Source organism: Equus przewalskii, chromosome 16 (assembly GCF_037783145.1).
Source record: "Equus przewalskii isolate Varuska chromosome 16, EquPr2, whole genome shotgun sequence".
In the NCBI taxonomy this organism is placed as follows: Eukaryota; Metazoa; Chordata; class Mammalia; order Perissodactyla; family Equidae; genus Equus; species Equus przewalskii.
The window spans coordinates 9,679,895-9,704,374 of NC_091846.1; the positions used below are offsets into that span (position 1 = coordinate 9,679,895).

The window sequence follows — 24,480 nt, forward strand, 5'->3', positions numbered from 1 at the left end:
TGAACATTTTTTGTTGCATAATGAAAAACAAAATAAAACAGAGAGAAGGAAGAAAGATGAAAATACAGTGTAATGTCACGGTCATTTGCAGTCGTTTCCTGTGACAATTACGGTGCTGTACACTCATTTCTGAATTGTGTCTTGTCTCCGTTTCACATAAAAGCTGAGAGAGGAGCTAAAACTGCCCTGAGATGCTCCCCCAGGACCAAGGCCGACCGGCAGAGCAGAATCTGGGCCAGGCTCAGCAGCTGCGTTTTTTTGTTCAGCCCACTTAGCTCAGGAGAGCAGTTTTTCTCCTTCTGAGGCGTCAGTCACACCCAGCACAACCACCGGGCGAGAGGCAGGGTGAGGGCTCTGTCCCACTCCCCACCAGGCATCGCCCATCTGAGACCGGACCTACAGCATCCGCCCGGGCCTCCAGCCTTCCTGCCAAGGCGCCTTGGCCTTGAAAGGGACCAGAACTCCAGTCCGGCACTGGGCAGGGCCTGGGAGGTAGCAATCCATGTCTTCGTGGAAGGGTAGAGCCCAGAAGGACCGAGCATCTGCCTCCTGGCTCAGTGCTGCCAGGGGGACCTCCTGTTGTGGGCCAGAGCTGCACACCTGTGCAAAGAAATGTACACCAACCTTCGAGAAGGGTGAAGCCCCTGGCCACCAACTAGGCTCTGCTTCCCGAACGTCACCTCTCCCACTGTCCTTTGGGAAGATCGACTGGGGCTGTGTGCGACCTAGACTCCCGCCCTGCTCTGACTGTGTGGGGCAGAGGAAGGGGTCTGTTTCAATTTCCTTGTAGATGTTCTTCTTTAAGGTCAAATTTGCCGTGGTGCTTTATAAACCATGCTTACATTTTTGAGTTTAGGAACGTGGCAAGAGGAGAATGTGAGTGTTGTAACCAGCAGAAGACTCAAGAGGAAAATGTTTTAAGATAATGTAAAAAGATGGAACAAATCTTGAGGAGAAGGCCATGCACCAAGAACACAGAGGGCTGGATTTGATTCCTGCTTCTTTATTAATCGGCTCTCTTGTATAGTCCTGGCCCCCGTTCACCTTGTACAAGAGAGGTCATCATTGATGCTGACTGACCTCTGAGGCTGTCTTGAAGATCAGTAGAACAGATTTAAGGGCACATTTCTTTTCCTTCTTTGCCTGCCCTTCATCACCACGTGTGCACGAATAAGAAAACAAAAGCCCTAGTTTGCACTAGTGAGTTGGCCTAAATCATCGAGGGTTCTGCTGGGCTGCTCACAAGGACGTGAGGAGGCCCGTGGCCGGCCTGGCTCCCGTGGTGGCAGCAGCTGGCGCGCTTCCCGGGCAGCTACCTCCGGCTGCAGCTGTCGGTGCTATTTGCAGCTCTCCACGTCCTGAGAGCTGCACGCGGGCCTCTCCTTGGAGGGTGTGAGTGAGACCCACGAGCAGACAGGGAGAGGGGAAAACTGGGAGAAGAGTCAGGGCCTTCCCGGACCAGGGCAACGCCGGGGGAAGTTGGGAATAGTGACTTCTGCTTGGGCTGCCCCAGGGGCTCACTGACCATCAGCCAACCACCATGCCTTGTCCACGCCAGCTGAACTGCTAGTGAAGTTTGAAAAGGAACTAACTTCCTGCTCTCATCTCCTCCGAGAGGGCTTTCCGGACTAAGTTGTCCACCCCCCCTTCCTTCACCCTCTGTCACGTCACCCTGTTTTATTGTCATCATGGCACTTAGCAGCATCTGAAATCATCTTCCTTATGTAGTTGTTTACTTGTTCGTCATTTGCCTTCTCCTAGAAAATGGAAGCTCATGGAAACGTTGTTGTGAGGGAGGCCATTGGTCTGTTTTGTGTATCTCTGAGTGTCTCCTGCCGAGCACAGTGCCTGGCTCCTTTCTAAGTAAATGAACGATGGGGCTGGCCCAGTAGCATAGTGGTTAAGTTCAAGTGCTCCACTTTGGCGGCCCAGGTTTTGCAGGTTCGGATCCTGGGCATGGACCTAACTACCACTCATCAGCTGTGCTGTGGCGCCATTCCACATACGAAGTGGAGGAAGACTGGCACAGATGTTAGCTCAGTGACAATCTTCCTGAAGCAAGAAAAGAGGAAGATTGGCAACAGATGTTAGCTCAGGGCCAATCCTCCTCACAAAAAAAGAAAATAAAATAAGCGAATGAATGAATCCCCAGTGAGCAGGCTGCCCACTCATCAATCAAGGAGTTGGATTTCTCAGCTTTACATTTGGCGGAGGTGTTGTCATCAACCTGTGGAGAGACACTGGGTTGATGTTGGAGTAAGGAAATTCATTCTCCCAGGGTTTAGATATTTTCCAAACCCACAGTGTGGGATCTGCTATATATTAGTGGTTCTCACAGTTTCTTTACATGATGTGTGCCACTTGTCACTATGTAATGTAATTTCATGTCATTTAAAGAAGGTTAAATTAGAGGGTAACTAGAAAGTTATAATAATATAATTGTAAGCGCAATCATTTAGAGGAAGATTTTCACCTAAAACTTGGTTAAAATAAATTTGAGAAAGACTCAGTTCAGTTCAATCCAACAAATTTGACTTTGTGACAGATCCAATATAGTCTGTTGTATTTAATAAGAATTCAGCCCAAAAAAGGAAGATTTAATGACATTAATCAAATTACCTTTGTGTATTAATGGAACTGAAGGAGTTTAAAAGCAAATGCTCTCTAAACCTAAATATTTTATAGTCAAGAAGAAAATCGGCTGAAAAGAAAAGGTTTGTCAAAAGTGACAGTTATTTCTGATGATGATATCCACATCTGGAGACACTGAAAATTATGATATTCACGGGGCGTATTAATGTCCCTTCTTCCCAAGATCTCAGAGTTCATAACTTATTTCTCTATAATTATAATGAAATGTCCCCATTTTTTTTTGCTAGCATTATCCCAAATCCCTCCAGGCAACTGGGTAGTAGGATATGTCAACCTAAATTTCTAGAAATGACTTATATCCTATTCAGTATTAGAACCAACGTGTTCGAACTTGTAGTTTGCCACAGAGTAGAAAATGAATTCCTTCATGCAGCACTTATTTACGGGACCTACACAAGTGACCCAGCGGTCAACAAGACAGGAGCAGGCCCAGCCCTCCTGGAACTGACAGCCCTATTGGAAAAATGTTACCGTATCGTTTGAACAGAGCCGCAAACAGTTACGTAATTTGAATTGCATTTTGACTCCCTCTCTGGTTTTTTAATAGAAAGGGGAAAGTAGAAATCTTGTGCACAGAGACTTGGCTTGAAGGTAATGTGCCTGGAGACGGGGAACTGGGGCTCCGACCCCACTGCCTACAAATTTTTGGAGACTTGAAAAGAAAGGCTTTGGGGATGGCAGGGGGAGCCTGTCACAGCCCCTCTGGAGAGATCTGTGGGATGTGCCCAGACCCTGGTGATGTCTGAGGTTCTGACCAGCTCCTTCGGTGGCCACAGGCACCTGTGTTCCTGGAGATATGGGTCAGGACAGGAAGGACTGACGGCATGGAACCTACCTGAGTAGCTTCTGCTGCTTGAGAGGAAAGGAGAGGCTGGGGTCAACCTCATCACAGAATTTACAGTTCCAAGGATGTCCTTGTGACCTGAGGGGTTCCTTCATACCTTAGACTCTCTCTCAAGGAAAAGACATTTGAGTATTTGTCCTGTTTTTATCATTTTTATACGTTAAAAGTCACGCTAACGAGTTTAAGGCGGTGAGAAGACGCCCACACACAGGGAAATCGTACCTTGAATGAGGACGATATACTTGTAACAGCCACATTTTGATGAATAAAATTTCTTTTAAAATCCTTTTATAAAGAATTGAAAGACATCTTCATCCTGCGGGCAAACTTAGATTTCCATTGTAATTTTGATCAGCTTTATCATGAGTGTGTTTTGCTAGTTTATTCCTTAAAAAGTCTTCCTCAGACTTTCTCCTCTTAACTCTCTGAAGTGATGCCAGATGGGTTTTATTTTATATTTTTAGCTAAAAGTGGGTCTTGGGAAAGAATGCAGAGTACATGATAAGAGAATGACGGTCATTTGACAGTTTCCATTACTTACCTAACTGCCTTCCTTCCTGGAATTAAAGAGAGCAGAAACTACGGAGACCCACATTGCCGAGCCGTTGGGAGGAAGAGTAGCAGTTTTAGGAATTCCTTTGTGTTTCTGAAAATCAGTAGAAACTACTTGTAAGTCTATTGCAGTGAAATTGCCACACACCACACCTAGCAGCAGGTAACTTATCTCTAGAAAAAAATGGTTCCAGATTTCCTTTCTCTGGCATGTGGCTTCAGGGGGCTGCTCATTTCAAACGCAGTGCTTTGACTGGGGGCTCAGTCGCTCCCGCCAATCAAAGAAATGTTAGGAGTCATAAAAAATGTTCCCTAGAGCAGGCCCACCATCCCCAGTTACGGGGGAGCTGCTGCTGGAGCTGAGAGCTGTGACCCTGCTGACCCTTCTGGCCGCCATCCCTGGCCCAAGTGGTGTCCACTAACTTGCCAAAGTGTGACTAGAGCATCACCAAACTCCCATATGATATCACAGGCTCCTGGTCCAGTCTACGTATGTATCACCTGCTTTACTCTTGGTCTACAGATTTAAATAAAAAGAAGTAAAGTCACATGCTAAACTCTGGCGTGCGCATTTATTCATTCTTTTTGTTTCATCCCATCTGAAGGTGGAGGTGTGAAAGTTAGTAAAGATGTATTTTGAGGGGCCCGCCCGGTGGTGCAGTGGTTAAGTGCACACGTTCCTCTTTGGCGGCCTGGGGTTCGCCGGTTCGGGTGCGGACATGGCACCGATTGGCAAGCCATGCTGTGGCAGGCATCCCACATATAAAAAGTAGAGGAAGATGGGCATGGATGTTAGCTCAGGGCCAGTCTTCCTCAGCAAAAAGAGGAGAATTGGCAGCAGATGTTAGCTCAGGGCTAATCTTCCTTAAAAAAAAAAAAAGATGTATTTTGAGCTTAATTTCTGTTTGCAACAGCACTTTCTTAATAATTTTCCCGTTAAAAAAGAGATACTTGTAATAAAACAAAATAGAAATGATTTATGATTTTTTTAGTAAGGTTTTAAACATTATTTATTATTAATAGCCTACTAAGACTGCTTGGTCCTAAAGGTGAGGAAAAATTAGATTTGGCCTAAAAATGAAGACGTGGCAAAAAATAATAATGAATAAACTGCATCTTGGTTTTTTTTTGTCCCTGTCAGTAGATTCTTAACTGCAATTCTTTAAAAACCCTCAAGACCTTAATTTTTTTTTAACTTCAAGTATTACATTTACAATAGAGCTATTGTACAATAACATATCTAATTTTTTAAAATAAAATTAATAAGATTTCTAGCGGTCCATTATAATTATCTGTAGATGCTCAGTGACATTCATGACATTAAGTTTTGCAATGTTGACCTCCAAGATTAGGTTCTTAAAAGAAATGTGAAATTTACACCGCTTTTCAGGTTTGATGTGCAGAATGTAAAATCCAACACTCATCAATGTATGAAATAGATTCCTGCGGGATTGACTAGAAGATAAGTTTTTTTAATAATTAATCCAATATCATGTTGACCTGTTGCCACCGTTCCATAAGACATTCCTAGAAGAACTGTTGACCTATGTCTGGCCTGATGTCGTATGTGAAAATACAGTTAATTTTATTTAAAGAAAAAACTTCTGATATAAATGACTAATAAGTTTTGGAAATCACATAGATTGTTATTATGAACAGTGATACAATGAAATGAAAAGCAAGAAAGCTCTAATGCTTTTGCAAAATTTTCAAAGTTTTTTCATCCATTCCAATTGATCTACACGTTCTCTTTTTGCAGCCCTGCAATTACTTGAATATAAAAGCTCTTTCTGTTAATCTTCAACCTGAAAAGTAGTAAAATAACAAAGTATAAAGGGGAAGGGACAGTTCAGCCCAGTGGCTCTGCAGGGTTTTTGGCTTTCATCCGCTCTCTTTTGAAGGGTTACCCCTTTCACGATTCCCCCAATGCTGTAGGCTTGAACTTTATAAAATCTTCGAAACCATGACCCTACTCTGTCTGAATAGACTTTTAAAAAGTTAGTACATTTGGTGAAAACTTTCTGAAGGTAGCTTGGTAAAATTCACAAAATTCAGCTCATCCTTTGATTCGGCAATTTTACTTTGAGGAATATATATATATCACCTAACAAAATAATCATGGGCACAAGGGTATGGGTATAAGGAAAGGATGGTCATCTCAGCCTTATTCCTAATAGTAAAAAATCAGAAACTACACAAAGGTCTAACAATATGGGATTAACTAGATAATTTATGGTATTTTACCTTCATTCAGTGGAATACCATGCAGGCATTAAAAATGGTGCAGTGCAGAATAAGACTATATGATGACAAAAACTTTTAAGACAGACTGAGAAGCAGAAAAACTCGTTTAAAAGTAGAATATTTGTAAACATATTGCCATTTTTGTAAAACAAAAATATATATACAACAACCAAAAGACAATCCAATTTAAAAATGGACAAAGGACTTGAATTAGACATTTCTCCAGAGAAGATATGCAAGTAGCCAACAAGCACATGAAAAGATGCTCGACATCATTAGTCATTAGGGAAATGCAAATCAAAACCACAGTGAGATACCACTTCACACCCACACGGATGGCTATTATTTAAAAAAAGAAAGAAAAATAGGAAATGTTGATGAAGTTGTGGAGAAACTGGAACGCTTCTGCATTGCTAGAGAGAATGTAGAATGGTTCAGCTGCTGTGGAAGAGTTTGGTGGTCCCTCAAAAAGCTAAACATAGAATTAACATATGATCCAGCAATTCCACTCCTAGGTGTATACCCCAAAGAGTTGAAAATAGGGATTCAAACAAATACACGCATGTTCATAGCAGCACTATAGTCACCATAGCTAAAAGGGAGCAACAGGCCAAGTGTCCATCAATGGATGAATGGATAAATGAATTGGGTTATGTACACACAATAGAATATTATTCAGCCATAAAAAGGAATGAAGTACTGATACATACTACAACGTGGATGAATCTTGAAAAATTATGCTAAGTGAAAGAGGCCAGAGACAAAATGTCACATGTTGTATGATTGCATTCATGTGAAATATCACGAATAGGTAAACCCATAGAGATGATGCAGATTGCTCACTGCCAAGGGCTGAGGGGGAGGAGGAATTAATGGGTATGGGATTTCCTTTTGGGATGATGAAAATGTTTGACGCTACAGAGAGGTGGTAATTGCACAACATTGTGAATGTACTAAATGCCACTGCATTGTTCACATTAAAATGGTTTTAAAAATTACATAAATGTTAACTACATATTTCATATATATCATGTTAACATACATAAAACTAGAAGGGCACACAACATGTTAATAGTCTTTCTGACTAGTAGGATTGTGGATTTTTGTTTTCTTGTTCATTGTTTTCTTTCAATGAATGCAAATTTCATTCATAATAAGGGTAAACAGTTTTTCAAAAGTCACTGTAGTGCATAGTGTATTGCAATCTTTCCTTCTACTTCTGGAAGTTCATGCTGCACTTGTAAGGACATATAAGCAGGACACATTTTTCTGGTGCTTCTCAGCCCTTTAGAGTTGGGTAGCTTATAACTTTCTGTAGGATTGGCAGTATTTTTGTTTTGGTTTGGCTGGAAGTGTTTAAGTCCGAGCATACAGAGGGCGGAAGGCTGGAGAGGCATCAGAGTGATGGCACGGAGTGCTGCCCTGCGCGTTGCAACAGCTGTGGCCCTGGCAGGAGAGCCCAGGCATGATCGTGAGGGCCGGGGAGGAAGCCGTCCTGCCTCTTGTTACTGTCGCTGCAGGGTAGGGGAAGGGACTCACACTTTTTTTGCACCTACTGTGAGCCTGGCACTGCTAGATTGTCTTGATGCTGCTTTTGGTCCTTGAGCAAGCCTCTGAATCTCCGTGGGCCTCTGCTCACCGCCCTGTAAGAACACAGACTGGCTGCAAGAGCCCATACAGCTTTGTACCTCTAATGTGCGACGACCCTATGCTGGTGCTAGAATTGATTCTGTCGATGGCTTCCAAAACAACAGGAACTCGTGTTCCTCTTGTGAGAAGAGGCTCTCCGTTCGCCTCCCTGCTTCTCAGCCTGAGGGTGCCTGGCCTCTGCCCAAGCCCCAGCCAGGCGGACTCCAGAAGGCCCAGCAAGGCCTGCGCTTCCCTGAAACCCAGGTTGGGGAGCGGGGCGGGGGCTGTGATGTCCTTGCTCCGACTAGCCTCCAAGCTCTTACTCTTCACACCTTCCTGGGCATTACTCTCTCACACCCAATCCATACTTTTTTTGTTTTAGGACCTTTTATTCTCTTACCTAGTTATGTTCAGAGCACTTCATAAGATGATCTCTAATTGAAACCCAATGAACAAAAATATGGTAAAGCCTCTAATTAGAGATTCTATGTGACTCTAAGGAACGACGTTTAATTCCACTTTAAAGCCTATTAATGCAATTGCATTCATGAATTCATTTAGAATATATCCTTTACCCTAAAGTACCGTCTGCAGCAAGGAGCTGAAGCAGTGGTCAACTTTATTCCATTTAAGGCAGACAGATCCTCAGCATGCATTCCACTTTGCCAAATATCTTCTCCTAATGCCCGGAATCCTGCCCACACAATCCTTGACTACAATTTGTAGCCAAACTCACTTTTCCCAAACTGTTGGCTGCAGCTTCTGTAAAGATTGACACAAAATCTCTGCTAGAAAAAGTCCTCCCAGATCAAACTACCAGATACTTCTATTTAGGATGGAGGATGCCAAAATGGGAAGGAAGTTCCTCCTTTTCACACAATGGATTACTTAAATATTTAGTTATTGCACTAACTTTTTAGAGAGATACTTTGTTCAATAGTTTAATAATCAATAGTCAACTCAAGGGTCTTTCAGTTCTGATTCTGCCTTGTGTTTGGGTGGCTCTGAACAAACGACAATATTTCAGTATTTTAATTTCTCATCTTTTAAAAAGGGATAGTTATTTCATGGAGTCCAAGAATAACCAGTAAAACTCTGGATTCATCATAACTATCACTGTTAAAATGTTTCACAGTAAGTATAGCCTTTGGGGGAGCAATTTGTCAATATCTGCCAAAATTTTAAATGCACCTATCTTTTGACTCAGCAGTTCTACTTGGAGGTATCTAAAGACCTACACATGCCTAAGAGAAATATACACAGATATTAGAAATAGCAAAAAATAGGAAACAAGGTGAATATCAGTAGATGAATGATCAAATATATTATGGGGCATCATACTATAGAATGTCACTTGTATGTCTGAATTATGTGACTAAAAATAAGTACTTCATAAAAATTTACAAGGATCTCTTTAATTCTCTTGCACTGATTTTCTGACCATTACTGGCTTTCAGTCTCCACATGCTCCACTCTTGCCTACCATTCCTCATGCTTGTCACTTACAAGTCTGTCATAATTCCTCATGGGATTCCAGATCTGTATTACTACTTCCTCTTTTCCAATGGGTGACCAATAAATTCAGCTATAGAGAAGGTGCAAACCAATGGACATGCCTTAAGGCATAAGTGATTACACTTCCTCCTGGTAGGTGGGATCCATTTCAGATTGACTCACTGGAAGATGGGCGTTAGATATTCTGGAGGGTGGCATATTAAGTTATGCTTGTGTTGTTCCCTGTCGTGGTATATATTTCTGTGCCATGGTGTATCGTTAAAATTCCTAGAACAGAGCACCATTTTGCCTTACTGCTCCAGAGAGCAACTTGGCCCAGACCCAGGGAATTTCCCAAGTTATGGCAAGTGTTGGCACTGCGGTTCACATCTTTGCTATTAGAAGAGGATGAGAAAATGAACCAGCTTGCATCTTTTGTTGCATAGGTAGCCAAACCATTTTCTGGCTTTTGTGTAGTTTTAAAACACATTTCAAGAGACACTTGGAAGTGACAAAGCACAAATGAGAAAAATTTTAAATAACTTGCCACAATCCCTCCCTTATTAATAAAAACAGCCTAATTACTAGCCAATGGTTCACACTTGAGCAACAGCTAATTCCAAGATTTAAGCTGTATTTGATTTGTGCAAATTTGCAGTGATACCATTATATGCAGAGTGCCTGGCTAGTACTGAAGAAGAGCTATTTCAGGCCCTTTCAGATGGCGCCTTACCAGACCTAGATTTGAACTTTCATCATAGATTACGTGATGCAAGGGAGTTGGCCACACTTTTCATTCAAAAATCACTATTTTCTCTCCAGTGGTTTTCAATATAGGTAGATACTACCCTAACGTCTGAGTAATATTTACAATTCCCTAGGCAGTCATGGAAATATTTGTCAAATGGCTACTCTGTCACACAGGCACCTTTTTATCTTTATCATTTAATTCTTAGCCTGTGGTGCACAGGACACACACATGACTTCCTTTTTCACACTTCACTCTAAGAAAATTAATAAATATGGCAATTGACAACACCTTGATGGAAGATCATCAGAACAATTATAGCAACTAACCAGCAATAGCTCCCAACCTTTACCCAAAAGAAATTAGATTGTTTTCATCAGTATGATTTTATACCGATTTTTTAAATGCAGAAAATTTAATACTAAAATTTATACTGATTGTTTAATCTTTCCTTGATGTTAAGAAAATCTTTATACCATATAGTGCCATAACTGTTTGTAAACGGTTCCTATACATTAACTGAAAGTCATCTCCAAAATATTTGGCAAAAACAGTCATATCAAAGCTTTACACTGAGTTATCTAAATTGCCTCCCACTTCCGATTGCGTTTTGGACATCCAAGTTCCAGGGGATACTGTTGAAACACTAAACAGAACTGTTAGTTTTCTGATTGAAGAGAGTTTTTGTCCATTTCTTTCTGTCAAGATCTGAAACCAGGTAAGAGTTAACCCAAAAAAGCCTTGTTCCTATTCTCAACATCTTAAAAAAGTTGTCACGACACACCCACTGAAGTTAGAAAGAAGTTTCCCTGAGGCAGAATTCACTTTTAAATGGACCACTTACTAGCAACAGATGTCAAGGTTGGTTCTATAGTGATGGCAGATGCGTTCATGTAAATCAGAGATCCTAACTTCTTTCTCTTGACTGAAAACTTGCTAAGTTTTGACATAATTTCAGCCTTTCTATTGAGGTCCTCTCATTTGGCTCAGAAAACTTAATTCTTTTAGATTGATAGTCACTGTCCCTACTTTTTACTTACATGTACCTTGCTTTAAAAAACTTTCTTGTTTAACCTAATAGTCTGAAAGTAAAATTAGTTTTCCTCATTTTTATATATATAGCATCCTCTGAGAACACTTGAAATGTTTGAAAAAACCTGTTGTCAGCTCATTAACCTCAAGCATCAAGTATTTTTAAGGGGGAAAACCTCACCAGCCCTTATATTTATTTAAACGGTATTGCTAAGAGGTATCACTGGAAACAAGATTAAAATACGTATATAACAGAATCTTAAAATCTTAAGTGAAAGCCATTTAACTAATTTTTAAAACCTCTGCAATTATTAGTTTATTAGTATCATCCAGGACTCAGATGTTCAGTATTCCTCCTGAAATTACATCAACAAATGCAAATGGAAAGAATCCAAGTCAAAATTATATAACAAAACAACACTCCATCACAAAAGCGTGTAAAATTACAAGAACGCTATTTTAAAACACTGGCACTTTAAGAGAACGATAATCTCAAAAACCACAAAAATTGCCAAATTGTTCCATATGATCCTAATGAATGAGCTTGTGTTTTGTAAAGAAAAATCAAATTCAAGTAAACTGGGTAATTCATACTGATAGTGTCTTCTTCCCTCACGTCTATTTGATTTATAAAGGGACAAACCATAATATAGGAAAATATACCTGATTTTAAATGTGGCATATAATTTTACAAGTTGGCCCAATTAGTAAAAATACCTTTAATGGAGATTCTAGTTTTCTAAGCAATCCATATTTAGATACATAGAAGACATTTACAGCCAGCACTTTTTTTTCCCAGAGCCTTCACTGGGACAAACGTCAACGAAAAAAATATGGCAGCCTTGTATTTTAAGCTCACGCTTTTGGGGATACATTCTCAGGTCTTCTTTAACGTGGGAACTGCAAATATAACGGCCATTACATGGTAATGGGAGTTAAAGAATGTGGAGTCCTCATGTAAAGATTAGAACACACTTTTCTATTAGTCCTTCAAGGACAGACTTTCAAAATGTTTGATTCTAATAATGCCATGCTGTGAGTAGACTGGTTCTTCTTCACTTTGTAAATGTAACTGGGCTATGTGAAATTTGCTATCAACAGATCAAGGTTTTGGAGTTTCAGTTATGGATGAAAACGGTCTCAACTCAACTTTTATTACCCTCATCATGAGTACGCAGGGTGTGTAGACAAAAGCTTTTTATCAGCTAACTATATGAAAAGATAAACACTGTAATAATTCATGTGATCCAAAATGGGCAAAAGCAAAAGACTAGCTTCCCCTCAAGAAGAAAAATTTCAGACCTACGAAAAGGACAACAATACTAATAAAAAAAATTGTATTTACTTAGAAGCATTCAGAATGTCAACAAAACAGCTGCAACTTTTTTTTTTTGCAATTACAGAGTGGTATTCAGTTAACAGAACAACAATTATTTTGTATAAGCTGCATCAGAGACAACTGAAGATGAAAAAACTACCATCCCCATATATAACTAATTTGTGCTGTGCACCGACAAGGACCTGCTTTAAATTTCCATGCCAATTTACAACCCCCATACTGTACCAGGCAAGGTTAGTGGCTATTGAAAATACCACCAGGACAGGGCTATCTAAAGACACATTCGGTAGTGTGTTAACTATACAAAAAAAGACACTGTACAGTTTAAAAACAAATCTTACACAGCCTTACATTTCAATTTTTTTCTTTAAAAGGAGTGAGTTGTGTACAGGGGGGTTAAATGCTTTATAGACAAGAAAAAAAAACTGCGCTAGAACCAACTTATTCATCATCATCATCTTCTTCTTCATCTTCATCTTCTTCATCTTCCTCCTCCTCCTCATCCTCTTCGTCTTCCTCATCTTCCTCCTCTTCCTTCTTTTTCTTGCTTTTTTCAGCCTTGACAACTCCCTTTTTCGCTGCATCAGGTTTTCCTTTAGCTCGGTATGCAGCAATATCCTTCCAAAATAAGGGCAGGAAAGAGTGGTAGGAAAGACAAAACAGTTAAGTAAGGTGAGAAATAAAAGTAACACGGCAAAACTATATGAAAAATCTAAGATCCCAGTTGCGCTAAAATATCACGTATCTGCAGACTCACTCCAACTCCAAAATAACCCGGACTTTGAGAAACATATATAAAAATACTATGAGCTAACTGCAATTAATAATCCATAACTCAAGGAGTGACATGGTCTAATATTTGCAATGTTATGCCTCACTGAAGTGCAATTATGTACCACATCCTAACTTTACTTTAAAACGAGAATGTAGAGACTTTGATTAAAGGGTAGACACTGCCACCTTCTGAATGCAAAAAAGCATTCTACAGGTTTATATTGTCAGACCCTAATCCATAGTAGGAAATTCTGTCTTAAGGGAAACAAAGGTAATTTGCCAGTAAGCATGCAATTAGGTTAAGAAATATCTAGAAATGGATACATTTCTCCAGAATGACTAAATAAACTAAAATTTAACTTTATTTACTATTTCAATTCAAAGTATAGGGGTTGTAGCTTTTTCTTTATCATATCAACTTATTGTGCAGATCAACAGATTTCTAACTTTCTAACTTAGTAAAGCTGGGTATTTTTGGTTATCAGAGCAAGGGAACAGAAATGTTTCAGGGTTTATTTATGAAGGATATAGTCTATATTACTTTGTCCAGCCTATTTTTCTATTGTGTGCCTGACCATTTAAAATAACTAATCATTTGACTCAAAGTAACAAAATTTTCATAAATTTGGAGATATTGAGGGATAACAACACCAGCTTAAATGTATGGCCTTCGCCTGAGTCAAATGTTGACAATTTATTTGATCTTCTATATTCTTGGAAAGATGAAGGACTTAAGGCTACAGCCAGTGGCATACTGAATGCAGCTGTTATACACTACAAACTGCATTACACCCCGACCTCTTAAAGAGATTCAGTGAGAAAATAGGAAATTAAGATGAGGTACCAAGCATAACCATCTAACATCTGGCATATCCTATCATTACACCAAGCAAACCCATACTTCTTACCTTTTCGTATTTCTCCTTCAGCTTAGCAGCCTTCTTTTCATAAGGCTGCTTGTCATCTGCAGCAGTGTTATTCCACATCTCTCCCAGTTTCTTTGCAACATCACCAATGGATAGGCCAGGATGCTCTCCTTTGATTTTGGGGCGATACTCAGAACAAAACAAGAAAAAGGCCGAACTAAAAATAGAAATTTCATTTTAGAATTTTAAGTTAACTATCAAATGTGAACTGTATTACTATATAAGAGCTACCTTTATTTTCTACCATGCGCTGGACAGGGTGCAAATATTATAATACACTAAATAGCCTTCATAACCAAAACTTAATTTAACTTTTATTACAAGTTGAATATATACTACTACTGTTAGAACTCCAAAAAAATATTCTACAAATTACTCTAAATATTTTACATAGATGATATTTCTCAAGAAATAAATCAAAATTACATTTTGGAGATACACTGGGTGAAGGAGGCGACCTGTCTAACTCAAAAACTCTAAGCTAAAACGCCCATCCAACAGGAATTTTACTTACAATACTTAAATATACCAACGTGAGCCACTATTAGCTAAGGAACTTTGATTATACACTCCAAACCCACAAGGTGGCTTGCTGAATTTCTGATTCTACTGCAAAACACTTCTTAAAAATAAAAATAGACAAGGTACTTACGGAGGCCTCTTAGGTGCATTGGGATCCTTGAACTTCTTTTTTGTTTCCCCTTTAGGAGGGATATAAGTTTTCATTTCTCTTTCATAACGGGCCTTGTCCGCCTTTGCCATGTCTTCAAATTTTCCCTTCTCTTTAGCAGACATAGTCTACAAAAGAATTATTTGTAAGCTCAAGTTGATAACAAAATAAACAAAATTTTAATAAACTGTCCTCAAAAATATTAAAATGAATAAAACCAGCGTCCTTTGCTATTTAGTAGCCTGTTCCATCATCACTCACATTATGCAAATGGCCCCTAGGCCTTTAAAAAATCCTAATTTGGACTTAACTCTTTTATTACCTCTTTAGTCTGCCGTGAGCCCTCTTACCTTCCACCTCTCTGAGCACTTCTTAGAAAACTCTGAGAAGTTGACTGAAGCATCTGGGTGCTTCTTCTTGTGCTCCTCCCGGCAAGTTTGCACAAAGAATGCATATGATGACATTTTGCCTCTCGGCTTCTTAGGATCTCCTTTGCCCATGTTTAATTATTTTTCTAAAAAGACAAATAAAAGTGTTTACCGTTAGCAGTGAAATCGTGGCGTTTAAGAGCACTTTAACTTCCTGGGGAGCGAATGAAAACCGAGGGACTGGAGATTTAACACTGCGGTGACATTAACCTTCCCTAACACCAAACCAGAAAATGGCAGTGATGGCCAATTCCCAGGAGAGGCTATGCCAGGCAAAAAGCGGTCCCCCAGTGCGACCTGGGCACCGTGCAGACACAATGGTGCACTCCTACGGCGGTCGTTATCGGCCTGCCTCTGTCTTTTCCGAATGAACACCCAACTGGTCGTTTAAAGATTTTTTTAATGTGCAAAACCATTTTTAACCAACAAAACCAGAGGTCAGAAAACTACTGCTGCCGGTTCGCGGCTCTGCACTACGTAAGGAATGGACAGACAGGTAAGAGGCGCGAGCGGCCCCCACCCCCCCCGCGGCCCGGGCCTACACCGCCGCTCCTGCAAAGTTTTCCCAGCGATTACTTTACAAAGCTGCGCGGCGCGGCGCGGCGGCCGGGCGGGGCCGGGGCGGGGGGCGGTGTGCGCGCGGCCGCCACGCCAGGCCGCTCCGTTTCCTATCGCTTTGGCCCCGAGACGTCTTTCGCTTCTGACTAAACACGTCCGGTCTGAAGTTTCTCCGAGTAAACAAGGATGAGGGACAAAAGCCACTCCTGCTCGCGGCCCGGCCCCCCCCGCCGGGGAGGGTTTTTTTTCAACCGCGAAAGTTGGGGCGCCGCGCGGGGCGGGCCCGCACCCCCCACCCCGAACTTCGGCGGCGGGGCCGAGGCGGCGGGCTGGGCCGCGGCCTCCGGGGCCGCCACGTGCGCCCGCCGCCGCCGCCGCCGCCGCCGCGCAGGCCCGCGGGCCGCCCCCATTTTGTCAGGCTCGGCGAGCAGCGGCCCGCTCGAAATGGGGGCTGGCTCCGCCCGCGGCCGCCGGGCCGGCGCACGGAATGGCCGCTGCGCGTCTTCCCCGCCTGCGCCGCCGCCGCCGCCGCGAGGGCGAGCGCGAGCGCGAACATGGCTCCTTCCCTTTGTGTGTGTGTGTGTGTGTGTGTGTGTGTGAGTGAGTGTGCGAGTGCGAGTGTGCGGGCGAGGGTGGCAGCGCCGCGGGCGGGTGCGCGCCGCGCTCTGGCGCACACACTCGGCCATGACGGCCGGGGGAGGGGCGGGGGGCGCGGGCCGGCCCTGCCTCCCCCGGCCGGGGAGGGGGCGCCCCGGGAGGCCGCGGCCGCCGGCCCCGTCTCCCTCCGCGGCCCGCGCGCCGGCCGCCCCCGCACGGGGGACGCGGGGCCGGGAAAGAGGAAAAAAAAAGTTGCCTCGGAACTGCTGCGCCCAGCTCCCCCGCCCGCGCCCGCCCGCCCGCCTTGTTTTCTCTCCAGCCAGCAGCGCCGGCCGAGTCAGCCATGTTCCAGCGAGCGCAGCGGCGCCGCTCCCCCCGCCGCCGGGCCGCCGCCGCCGCCGCGCCCGGGCTCAGGCCGGCGGGCCCGGCCCCGCGCCGCCGCCCCCGGGCCCGCGCCGCCGCCCGCAGCGCCCGCCGCCCGCCCGCCCGCGCACGCCCGCCGCCGGCGCCCGGGCTCTGCGGCGGCCAATGCAGCCCGTGGAAGCGCCGCCGCCGCCGCCGCCCGCCCGCCGCCCCCCGCCCCGCCGCCCCCCGCGCACGCCGGCCGCCCAACGCTCGGCCCGGGGGCCGAAAACACGTTAAAAAATTTTTTTAATTAAAAAAAATTTTTTTTGCGCCCGTCAGCGCGGACGCCGCCGGGGGTGGAAACTCGCGGGGCTGGGGGTTCGCGGCGCCTCAGGCAGCCCGGGGGCCGGGGTTCGGGCGCGGGGCAGGGCTCCCGGCGCCCGAGAAGAGGCTCGCTCCGTGCGCAGTTCCCCCCACGGTCCCCCCTCATTTGCCTTTGTGTGGATCCTGCCCCGCCGGCTCCCGGCCGCGGGGATCCGGCTCCCGCGCGGGGTGGGGAGCTGCCGGAGGCGCTCTCCCCGCCGCGGCGCTGCCCCACACTCACCCTCAGCGAGGCACAGAGTCGCCCAGTGCCCGTCCGGCTCTCACTTGCCCCGGCGCTGTCTCTATGGAGCTCAATGTACTGCAATGGCTGTGAGAGCGGGAGCCAGACGCAGCCTCCTCACTCTCTCCGCTCTGTAACATTACTCTCCAGCCAGCGCGGCTCCTATTGGCTACCGCCAACTCACGGGGCTCGCTCATTGGCCCGATACCTCCCATTGTCCTGACCAGAGCCCGTTTGCTATTGGCTGTCTCCGGGGACACGTCATCAAGGATTGAAACAGCGCGCAAATCTGAATGTGTGTGTATGCCGGGCAAAGAGGCTGAGGCGGGAGAGGCAGAGGCAGAGGCAGCAGCTGCTACGGGAAAGCAGAGCTCTATGGTGTATGTGTGCATGTGTCTAACCCAAGCCAGCCCCACACCGGAGCGGCCGCCGGGGCGAAAAGGGCCTGACTTTTCCACAAGTGTCTCCAACTCCTCAGGCAAAAGAGACACCCACAGGCCTCCCCCCCCCTTCTTACCCCAAACTCACTTCCAAAGCCGTTGAGATAAGAGGCCCCAGACTTTTAACAGACCTTCAAAAGTGAGAGCGACAGTATGAGATCTCGTCCCCCCGAAAACTGGGGACTCTGCTAGTGCAGGGGAGCGAAGACAGCCAAGATTCGAGCCCCTCAGCAGCATATGGTTGCAGTGCATTTTAGACCTCTGGAAAGGCAGGGCTTTTTCCATAAGAAAGGGACACGATCCAGTCAGCTGGTTTTAAAATACCCCTTTTCTGGGCTCAGGAGCCGGAACGTCAGGCTCGCTGAGCAGCTGAAATCTTGACTCACTGAACAGGCATTCAGTTTCACTCTTTTTCTTGGTTTGATCGAGTTTCACAGCATGTCTAGAACTTTTAATTTAAATACAAAGCACTGTCTTAACTTCCTGGAAATCAAATAATTCTTCCATGTAATTAAAGCACAGCGACTTCGTTTTGATATGGGGTACTCTAACAGGAAATGTTTGTGAGGGCCCGCTAGAATTAGCAAATTCATTAGAGACCACATTTTTAATTGTTTGGCTATTTTATTTGACTTGGTGTGGATTACTGTTATAATCAAACGAATCCTTGTGATGCTATCTTTCCCTCCCATCACACCACTTAGTGCATCCATGTAACTGCTCTAGGATTACAGGAGTTGTGGGTATATTGTTACCCGGAGGAGTAGATGGAGGCAGAGAGTGCACATGCCCAAATCCACAGGCTGTGGTTTCTCTAACCCACCAAGCTGGCTGGTATTAACAGACATACTTATTTGGTCTGTAAAGAAAACGTGCTAGGTATTATGGGCAGTTCTGAAGACTGTACAGTTATATCAGTCCTTTACGAAACTATTATCTATTCCTTCTTAGCCTGAGCAGACCACACCCCTATTCAGTTATAACAGACTTCCCCTTTTCTCACTGTCTAATGGTATGTTTATACACGTCTAAATCTACCAGCCAATGCCTCCAAATGTAACAGATGAAAGTTAAATCACTTTATTATGTTAATTTTATTGCTTATATCCTCTCTAAGCGTCCATAACCAAATGTATTTGTTCAAATGTATTAAGCTATTTGAGAATAGGCTTAGATAATCTTTCCTGACCTAAGATTTTAATGTTTATTCTTTTTTAAAAAAAAAATACATGATTTGTCTCAGGGATTATAGTCTCGGTGAAGGGACAATACGTGACACATGCACATGAAAAAGACTATAATATTAAAGACTATATAAACTAGTGTAGTGCACACTCATTGTTTAAAAAGCAAATATCTAAAGTTAACTTGTGTTACTTTCACACATATTTTCTCTACTCTCTACTAATCAATCAAATTTTATGCCTCATTCAAATCTAGATATTTATTTCAATCCTCTTTTATCTTCTCGATGCCTTATGAGATATTCATGAGAATAACTGACACTTTCAGTGGCATCCATGATTCAAAATTTGGCTATTATTTGAAGGTGGCACTATCAATATTTTCCAGGAGCAGTGCTGGATTTGCACTGGCCCAGCCACACATTTTTACCTGTTGTCTGTAGTAGCTTACTCCTGCCAGGGGAAGTTGATGGTCACAGAACATGAGCGCAATGGGCCCGCAGAGGTTTCTATTTCAGCAGGATGATGTTGTCAGTAATAGGCACTGGGTTTAAACCGACCTGGGTTCCAATCCCAGCTCTGCTACTTGCCAGCTGTCTGATCTTAGGCAAGTTTTTCAACCTCTGTGTTCTTCAATTCTCCCAGCTATAAAATGGAGGCTATCAGAGGGTTGCTGTAAAGATTAAACTTTTTTAAAGGTTTAAAATTATGTTATGCAGATCCCTTCAAACCCATGACTTAGAAAACCTCAAGTGCAGTTAACCTTGAGTCTTTCTTCATATTTTAATTTTAAATGAGGACAGCGGTTGCAAATCTAATTATGTTTTTTTTTTTTAAAAAAAAAAGAATCCTAGCCTCAAAAGTACTAATCTTCATCCAGTCTAGGGGTGATGCTTTTATTTATTCCCGAGTGTAACAGAGGCCACGTCAGAGAGACTAGCATAAAAACTCCACTTACAGGCACAACATTTCTCCTATTTGTTTTCCCATGATATAGACAGGGAGGGACATAAATAAACCCGACAACTTCTAGCTCTAATCCTGCAACCTTGATGTTCACTTATTTATGCTATTAGATCCTTTCCTTCTTCAACATGAGTCATGGGCCACAAATTGGCATTTATTTTAGAGTTATTGTTTGTTGTATCCCAAATTACAAAGTTATCTGATTCAAAAAGCTTGAACACTCTCTCCCATGCCCAGTTTAGCCAGCTGAATTACAGATCTTCATTAATATAGTTAATTTAATATTAATATAATAGTTTATTTAATATTAATATAGTTTATTATATTTATTAATATAGCTTATGGATGAAGCATGCCTTGATCCCCTCTAGGATAGGAGAATTGCCTCTCTTCTGTGATCCCATAATATTCTGTACCTTAATTACTGTGCTCACAATTATAATTACCCAGGTATGCGTCCACTTGTCCCATTGCACTGCATCCCTTATCTTATCTTTGTATCCTAAGTACCTAGCAGGGTACCTGGCATATAGCAGGCACCAAATAAAGTTTGTTGAATAAATGAATTAATAGCTGAGAGAGTACTTACTGCAAATTATTGTTTTAATCTTCCTCTTCCATCTTTGGAGATAAGCATTTGGGTTTTTCTAAATCAGAAGGCAGGAAAATAGAATAATAAGTAATAAGTAAATGTTAGAATACTACGATTGAGGGTAGATGCCAAATGCACCTCATTGTTAAAACTTAAAAAGAGGAAGACGCAGTTTGGGGGCTGGAAGGGAGCTCTCATGTGGACAAACACATACTCACAGTTTTAGTATTTACCAGTTCCCAACTAGGCCAAGGCTATTTCTTGTTGGATAGAGTGAACTATGGCAAGCAAGTAAAAATTTATTACAGAAAACTGCAAGAATGTCTGCTCAAAGGTTGCTTCCAATGAGCTTTCGATTCCTAACTCTAATGTAAAAAGAAAAATACAAAACATAGACACGGGCTATAAGTCTTTGACTGGCTGAAGGATACTAATTCCTCCCCAATGCAAAGAATCCTAAAGTCAAGCTATGTGAATTCTCTTGTTGTCTCCTTTTCAAAAAGGGTCAATTTCTGAAAAGGAGTAGAAACAGTAAACCAAAATGTCTGAGGAGTTCAACCATACCAAGGATCATGCATACTTAAAACTGTTTTTTTTAGGGTGCTGAAAACAAAAGAGAGAGGAATTCAGGAAAAGTAAAGAGTAAAGGTTTGTGAACTCTGGACTACAAGCTACGACACTGAGCATGGCCCTCTGTTAGCCATGAGTCTGTGTTCAGCTTCCACAGCTCTTACTCAGAGCTAGTGATATCTTATCTAGCTTGAAAAGATGTTTCAGGACTAAATGGATAGGCACAAAGAAAGACCAGAGGTGGAGGGCAGAGAGGCAGCGTGACAGTTGTCAGTATGTGGAGAAAAGGAACCTCGTCCTGAGCTGCTTAAGTACTTCCTGCCTCAGCCTGTGTTTTCTGGCCGAAGGTAGCTTGCAGGTGGGGAAATCACTGGCTTCAGCTGTGGGCAGCACTGAAGGCCGAGGCAGAGAAAATGGAGCCAAAGCTAATTTATACCAACAATATCTCTACAATTGCAGTATTTCACTGGTGAATAAGGAAGAAATATCATACCTGTCCTTAATCAGATGCCTGTTCTCTGGTTAGTCAAAGAATGGTACATATGAAGAGGGCAAAGCTCATCAGCAAAAGTTTCTATAAAACAATGATCTAAATTCAGAAAAGATCACCATTTTAGGCCTTGATCTCAGAACCTCATCAACAGACCAAATTCAGCTGTCCTATTAAAAGTGCCATAAACCTTAAGAATAAATGTCTCAGCACACTTATGAGGATGGCTATCATAAACAAGACAGACAATAGCAAGTATGAGTGAGGATGTGGAGAAACTGGAACCCTCCTCTGCTGTTGGCGGGAAGGGAAAACAGTGCAGCCACTCTGGAAAACAATCTGGAAATTCCTCCAAAGGTTAAACATGGAGTTACCACATGACCCTGCCATTCCACTCCTAGGCATGTGCCCAAGAGAAACAAAAGCACGTCCACACAAAAACTTGTACATGAATATTCATAGCAGCATTATTTGTAATAGTCAAAAAGTGGAAACCACCCAAATATCCATCAACTGATGACTGGATGAATAAAATGTGGTTTATCCTTACAATTGAATACTATTTAGCAATAGAGAGAAATGAAGTACGGACACCTGCTACAACATGGATGAACCTTGAAAACATTATGCTAAGTGAAAGAAGCCAGACAGGAAAGGCCACATATTGCATGATTCCATTTAAATGAAATGTCCAGAATGGGGAAATTTATAAAGACGGAGGTTAGTGGTTGCCAGGGGTTGGGGATGGGGGAGTGACTGCTAACGGGCATGGGGTCTCTTTTAGGAGGATGAAAATGCTCTAAAATGAGATTATAGTAATGGTTGCCCAACCCTGTGAATATACCAAAACCACTCAATTGTATGTATATGAATTATATCTCAATAAAGCTGTTTTTTAAAAAATGAATAAATGTTTTACGAGTGGTTTTGGTTAACCGAACAAACGTGGAAAGGGGTGACAGAACGCTACCTACTTCCCAATTTTGCCCCATACTTTCCTGCTGCCGTGGTGTTTAACAATTTGTGACAATGATGGCCTTTCTCTTCACTAGGAGAAAATTTCGTCTACAGTTGGAGTTATAGATTCTGTACTTAAAGTATATTTTTTTGCTACAAAATAAGGTTCAAAGAGCACTTTCTAGGGGTACGTTGGGAGGTTTTTCTTGAGAGCCTGGGGTGACCGTAATAAATCAGCTGAGCCATGAAAGGTTACGTCAGTCAGTGCAAACTGCGGGCCTCTGGCCTTATCTGATGCACATTTGGCATCAGATGTTTCATTCGGCCAACCTAGTATTTTAAAAAGTTGGACATTTTTACATTAAAAAATCCAGATATTTGGCTCCTTTTGAAAAATCAGAGCTCTGAAACGCTCGGATCCCCATTTCAGCAGGGTGATGGTCCTGTGGAGTAAACAGTGGCTGCCTCCCTCAAACGGGGTCTGTGTCCCCTAGTCCCCACCACTCCCCAACCCTTGCACCTGATTTCTAACACGACTGCACGTGATTTTAACCCAATCGTGTTACCCGCCAGGCCCCTGTCGACATCTGAGTTTGCAAATCCTGAATCAGGTCCTTAGTATTTCATGTGACTACAAGCTGCGATTCTGAACTTTTCTTGATCAGAGATTCCTTTCATAGGAAACACTGATTATCCTCACACAGGACACAGAGTGGAAAACTCTGAACTAGAGGAGTCCCTCAGGTGAGAAACAACCATTTTTGGTGATATCATAGGTGGCATGTACTCTTGAAAGGAGGAGTAGAGAGTCTGGCTGTGCTGCAGAGGATGTCTCACAGCCCAGCCAAAAGCCTAGAAAATACGCTTTATTTATCATGGGTCTCCTATGTGTTGAGCACTACTCATAGATTATTTCATTTAACCCTCACAGTGATCCTACAGGCCAGGATGTTTATATCTCTTCGACGAATAATGCTAAGGAGGCTCAGAGAGATCTCTTAAGTTGTCCAAGGTCACACAGCTAGTGAGAGAGCAACAGTATTGACCCAGTTCTGATTCCAAAGCTAAAGTTTTCTCCACTTGGCCATATGACCTTCCAGTTACTAGCCTAGCTAATAAAATAAAAATGGTCACATTTTTCCCACCTACGTATACTTCACATACTCATGGGCATCCTGACGTGAGTTTACAGCCTTGTCTTTCAAGGTTTTTTAAAAGGACCCATACACTTTGCATATATAAAATTTGAACAAAGTTTCAGGAAACAATACCTACTATTATTGTGATGAAGTTTGAGTTTTTTTTAAATTTTAAATTTACTTCTGAACCCACCCATGGGTTTGCAAACCACTGGCCCGAGAGCTGTAGTAAAGAAGCCTCGTCTCCCCTTGAGGGTACCGTCAGCCCTCAGTGATGGGTGCAGGTGCTGCCAGCTGACTGGATGCGACTGAAGAGAGGAGCAGGCCGGGAGAGACGTCCAGCGTCCAGGACCTGCAGCTAGAGCTCCCCGGCACACCCAGCAAAGCCGGTGCCAAGACTCTGGGACTGTCCCAAGCCCAGAGAAGGGCCCTGAAAGTATGAAAGCAGAGTGTCTTGCTCTGCCAGGGAGACCCAAGACAAAAATGGGCACTCCAGACCAGAGACCTCCAGGAAATGCAAAGATGATGACTGCAATCCCCAAGGCCTGGGAGAGAAATCCTGACCGACCTGATAAATATCTTCCTGACAGGGGTGAGGTTTCCCACCTGGGATCTGCCTCTAACAAAAGTCAGAGGCCAGAAGTGCAGGAGTCCATCTGCCAGTTGGGAGCTGGACTGGTTGGGAAGACCTCCCAAGGTACCAGGC

General features: G+C 43.1%; 1 protein-coding gene across 8 annotated transcripts in view; it reads right to left on the bottom strand.

The window, feature by feature from the left end:
• Positions 1–12,518: 12,518 nt before the first annotated feature.
• The window catches only part of HMGB1 (high mobility group box 1), a 115,590-nt gene continuing 103,628 nt past the window's right edge, over positions 12,519–24,480 (bottom strand). For 4 of the 8 annotated variants that reach the window (XM_070577920.1, XM_070577918.1, XM_070577919.1 and 1 more), the window contains exons 2-6: positions 20,616–20,673; positions 15,255–15,418; positions 14,887–15,032; positions 14,217–14,391; positions 12,519–13,152 (exon numbers count right to left, since the gene is read on the bottom strand). In XM_070577920.1, the coding sequence (XP_070434021.1) occupies positions 12,976–13,152; positions 14,217–14,391; positions 14,887–15,032; positions 15,255–15,404 (648 nt within the window). In that variant the 5' untranslated portion in view covers positions 15,405–15,418; positions 20,616–20,673 and the 3' untranslated portion in view covers positions 12,519–12,975. Of the gene's footprint in view, positions 13,153–14,216; positions 14,392–14,886; positions 15,033–15,254; positions 15,419–15,874; positions 16,258–17,436; positions 17,650–20,615; positions 20,674–24,480 lie in introns of those variants that run through there. The other 4 variants (XM_008517529.2, XM_070577914.1, XM_070577915.1 and 1 more) reach the window with 4 other exon arrangements.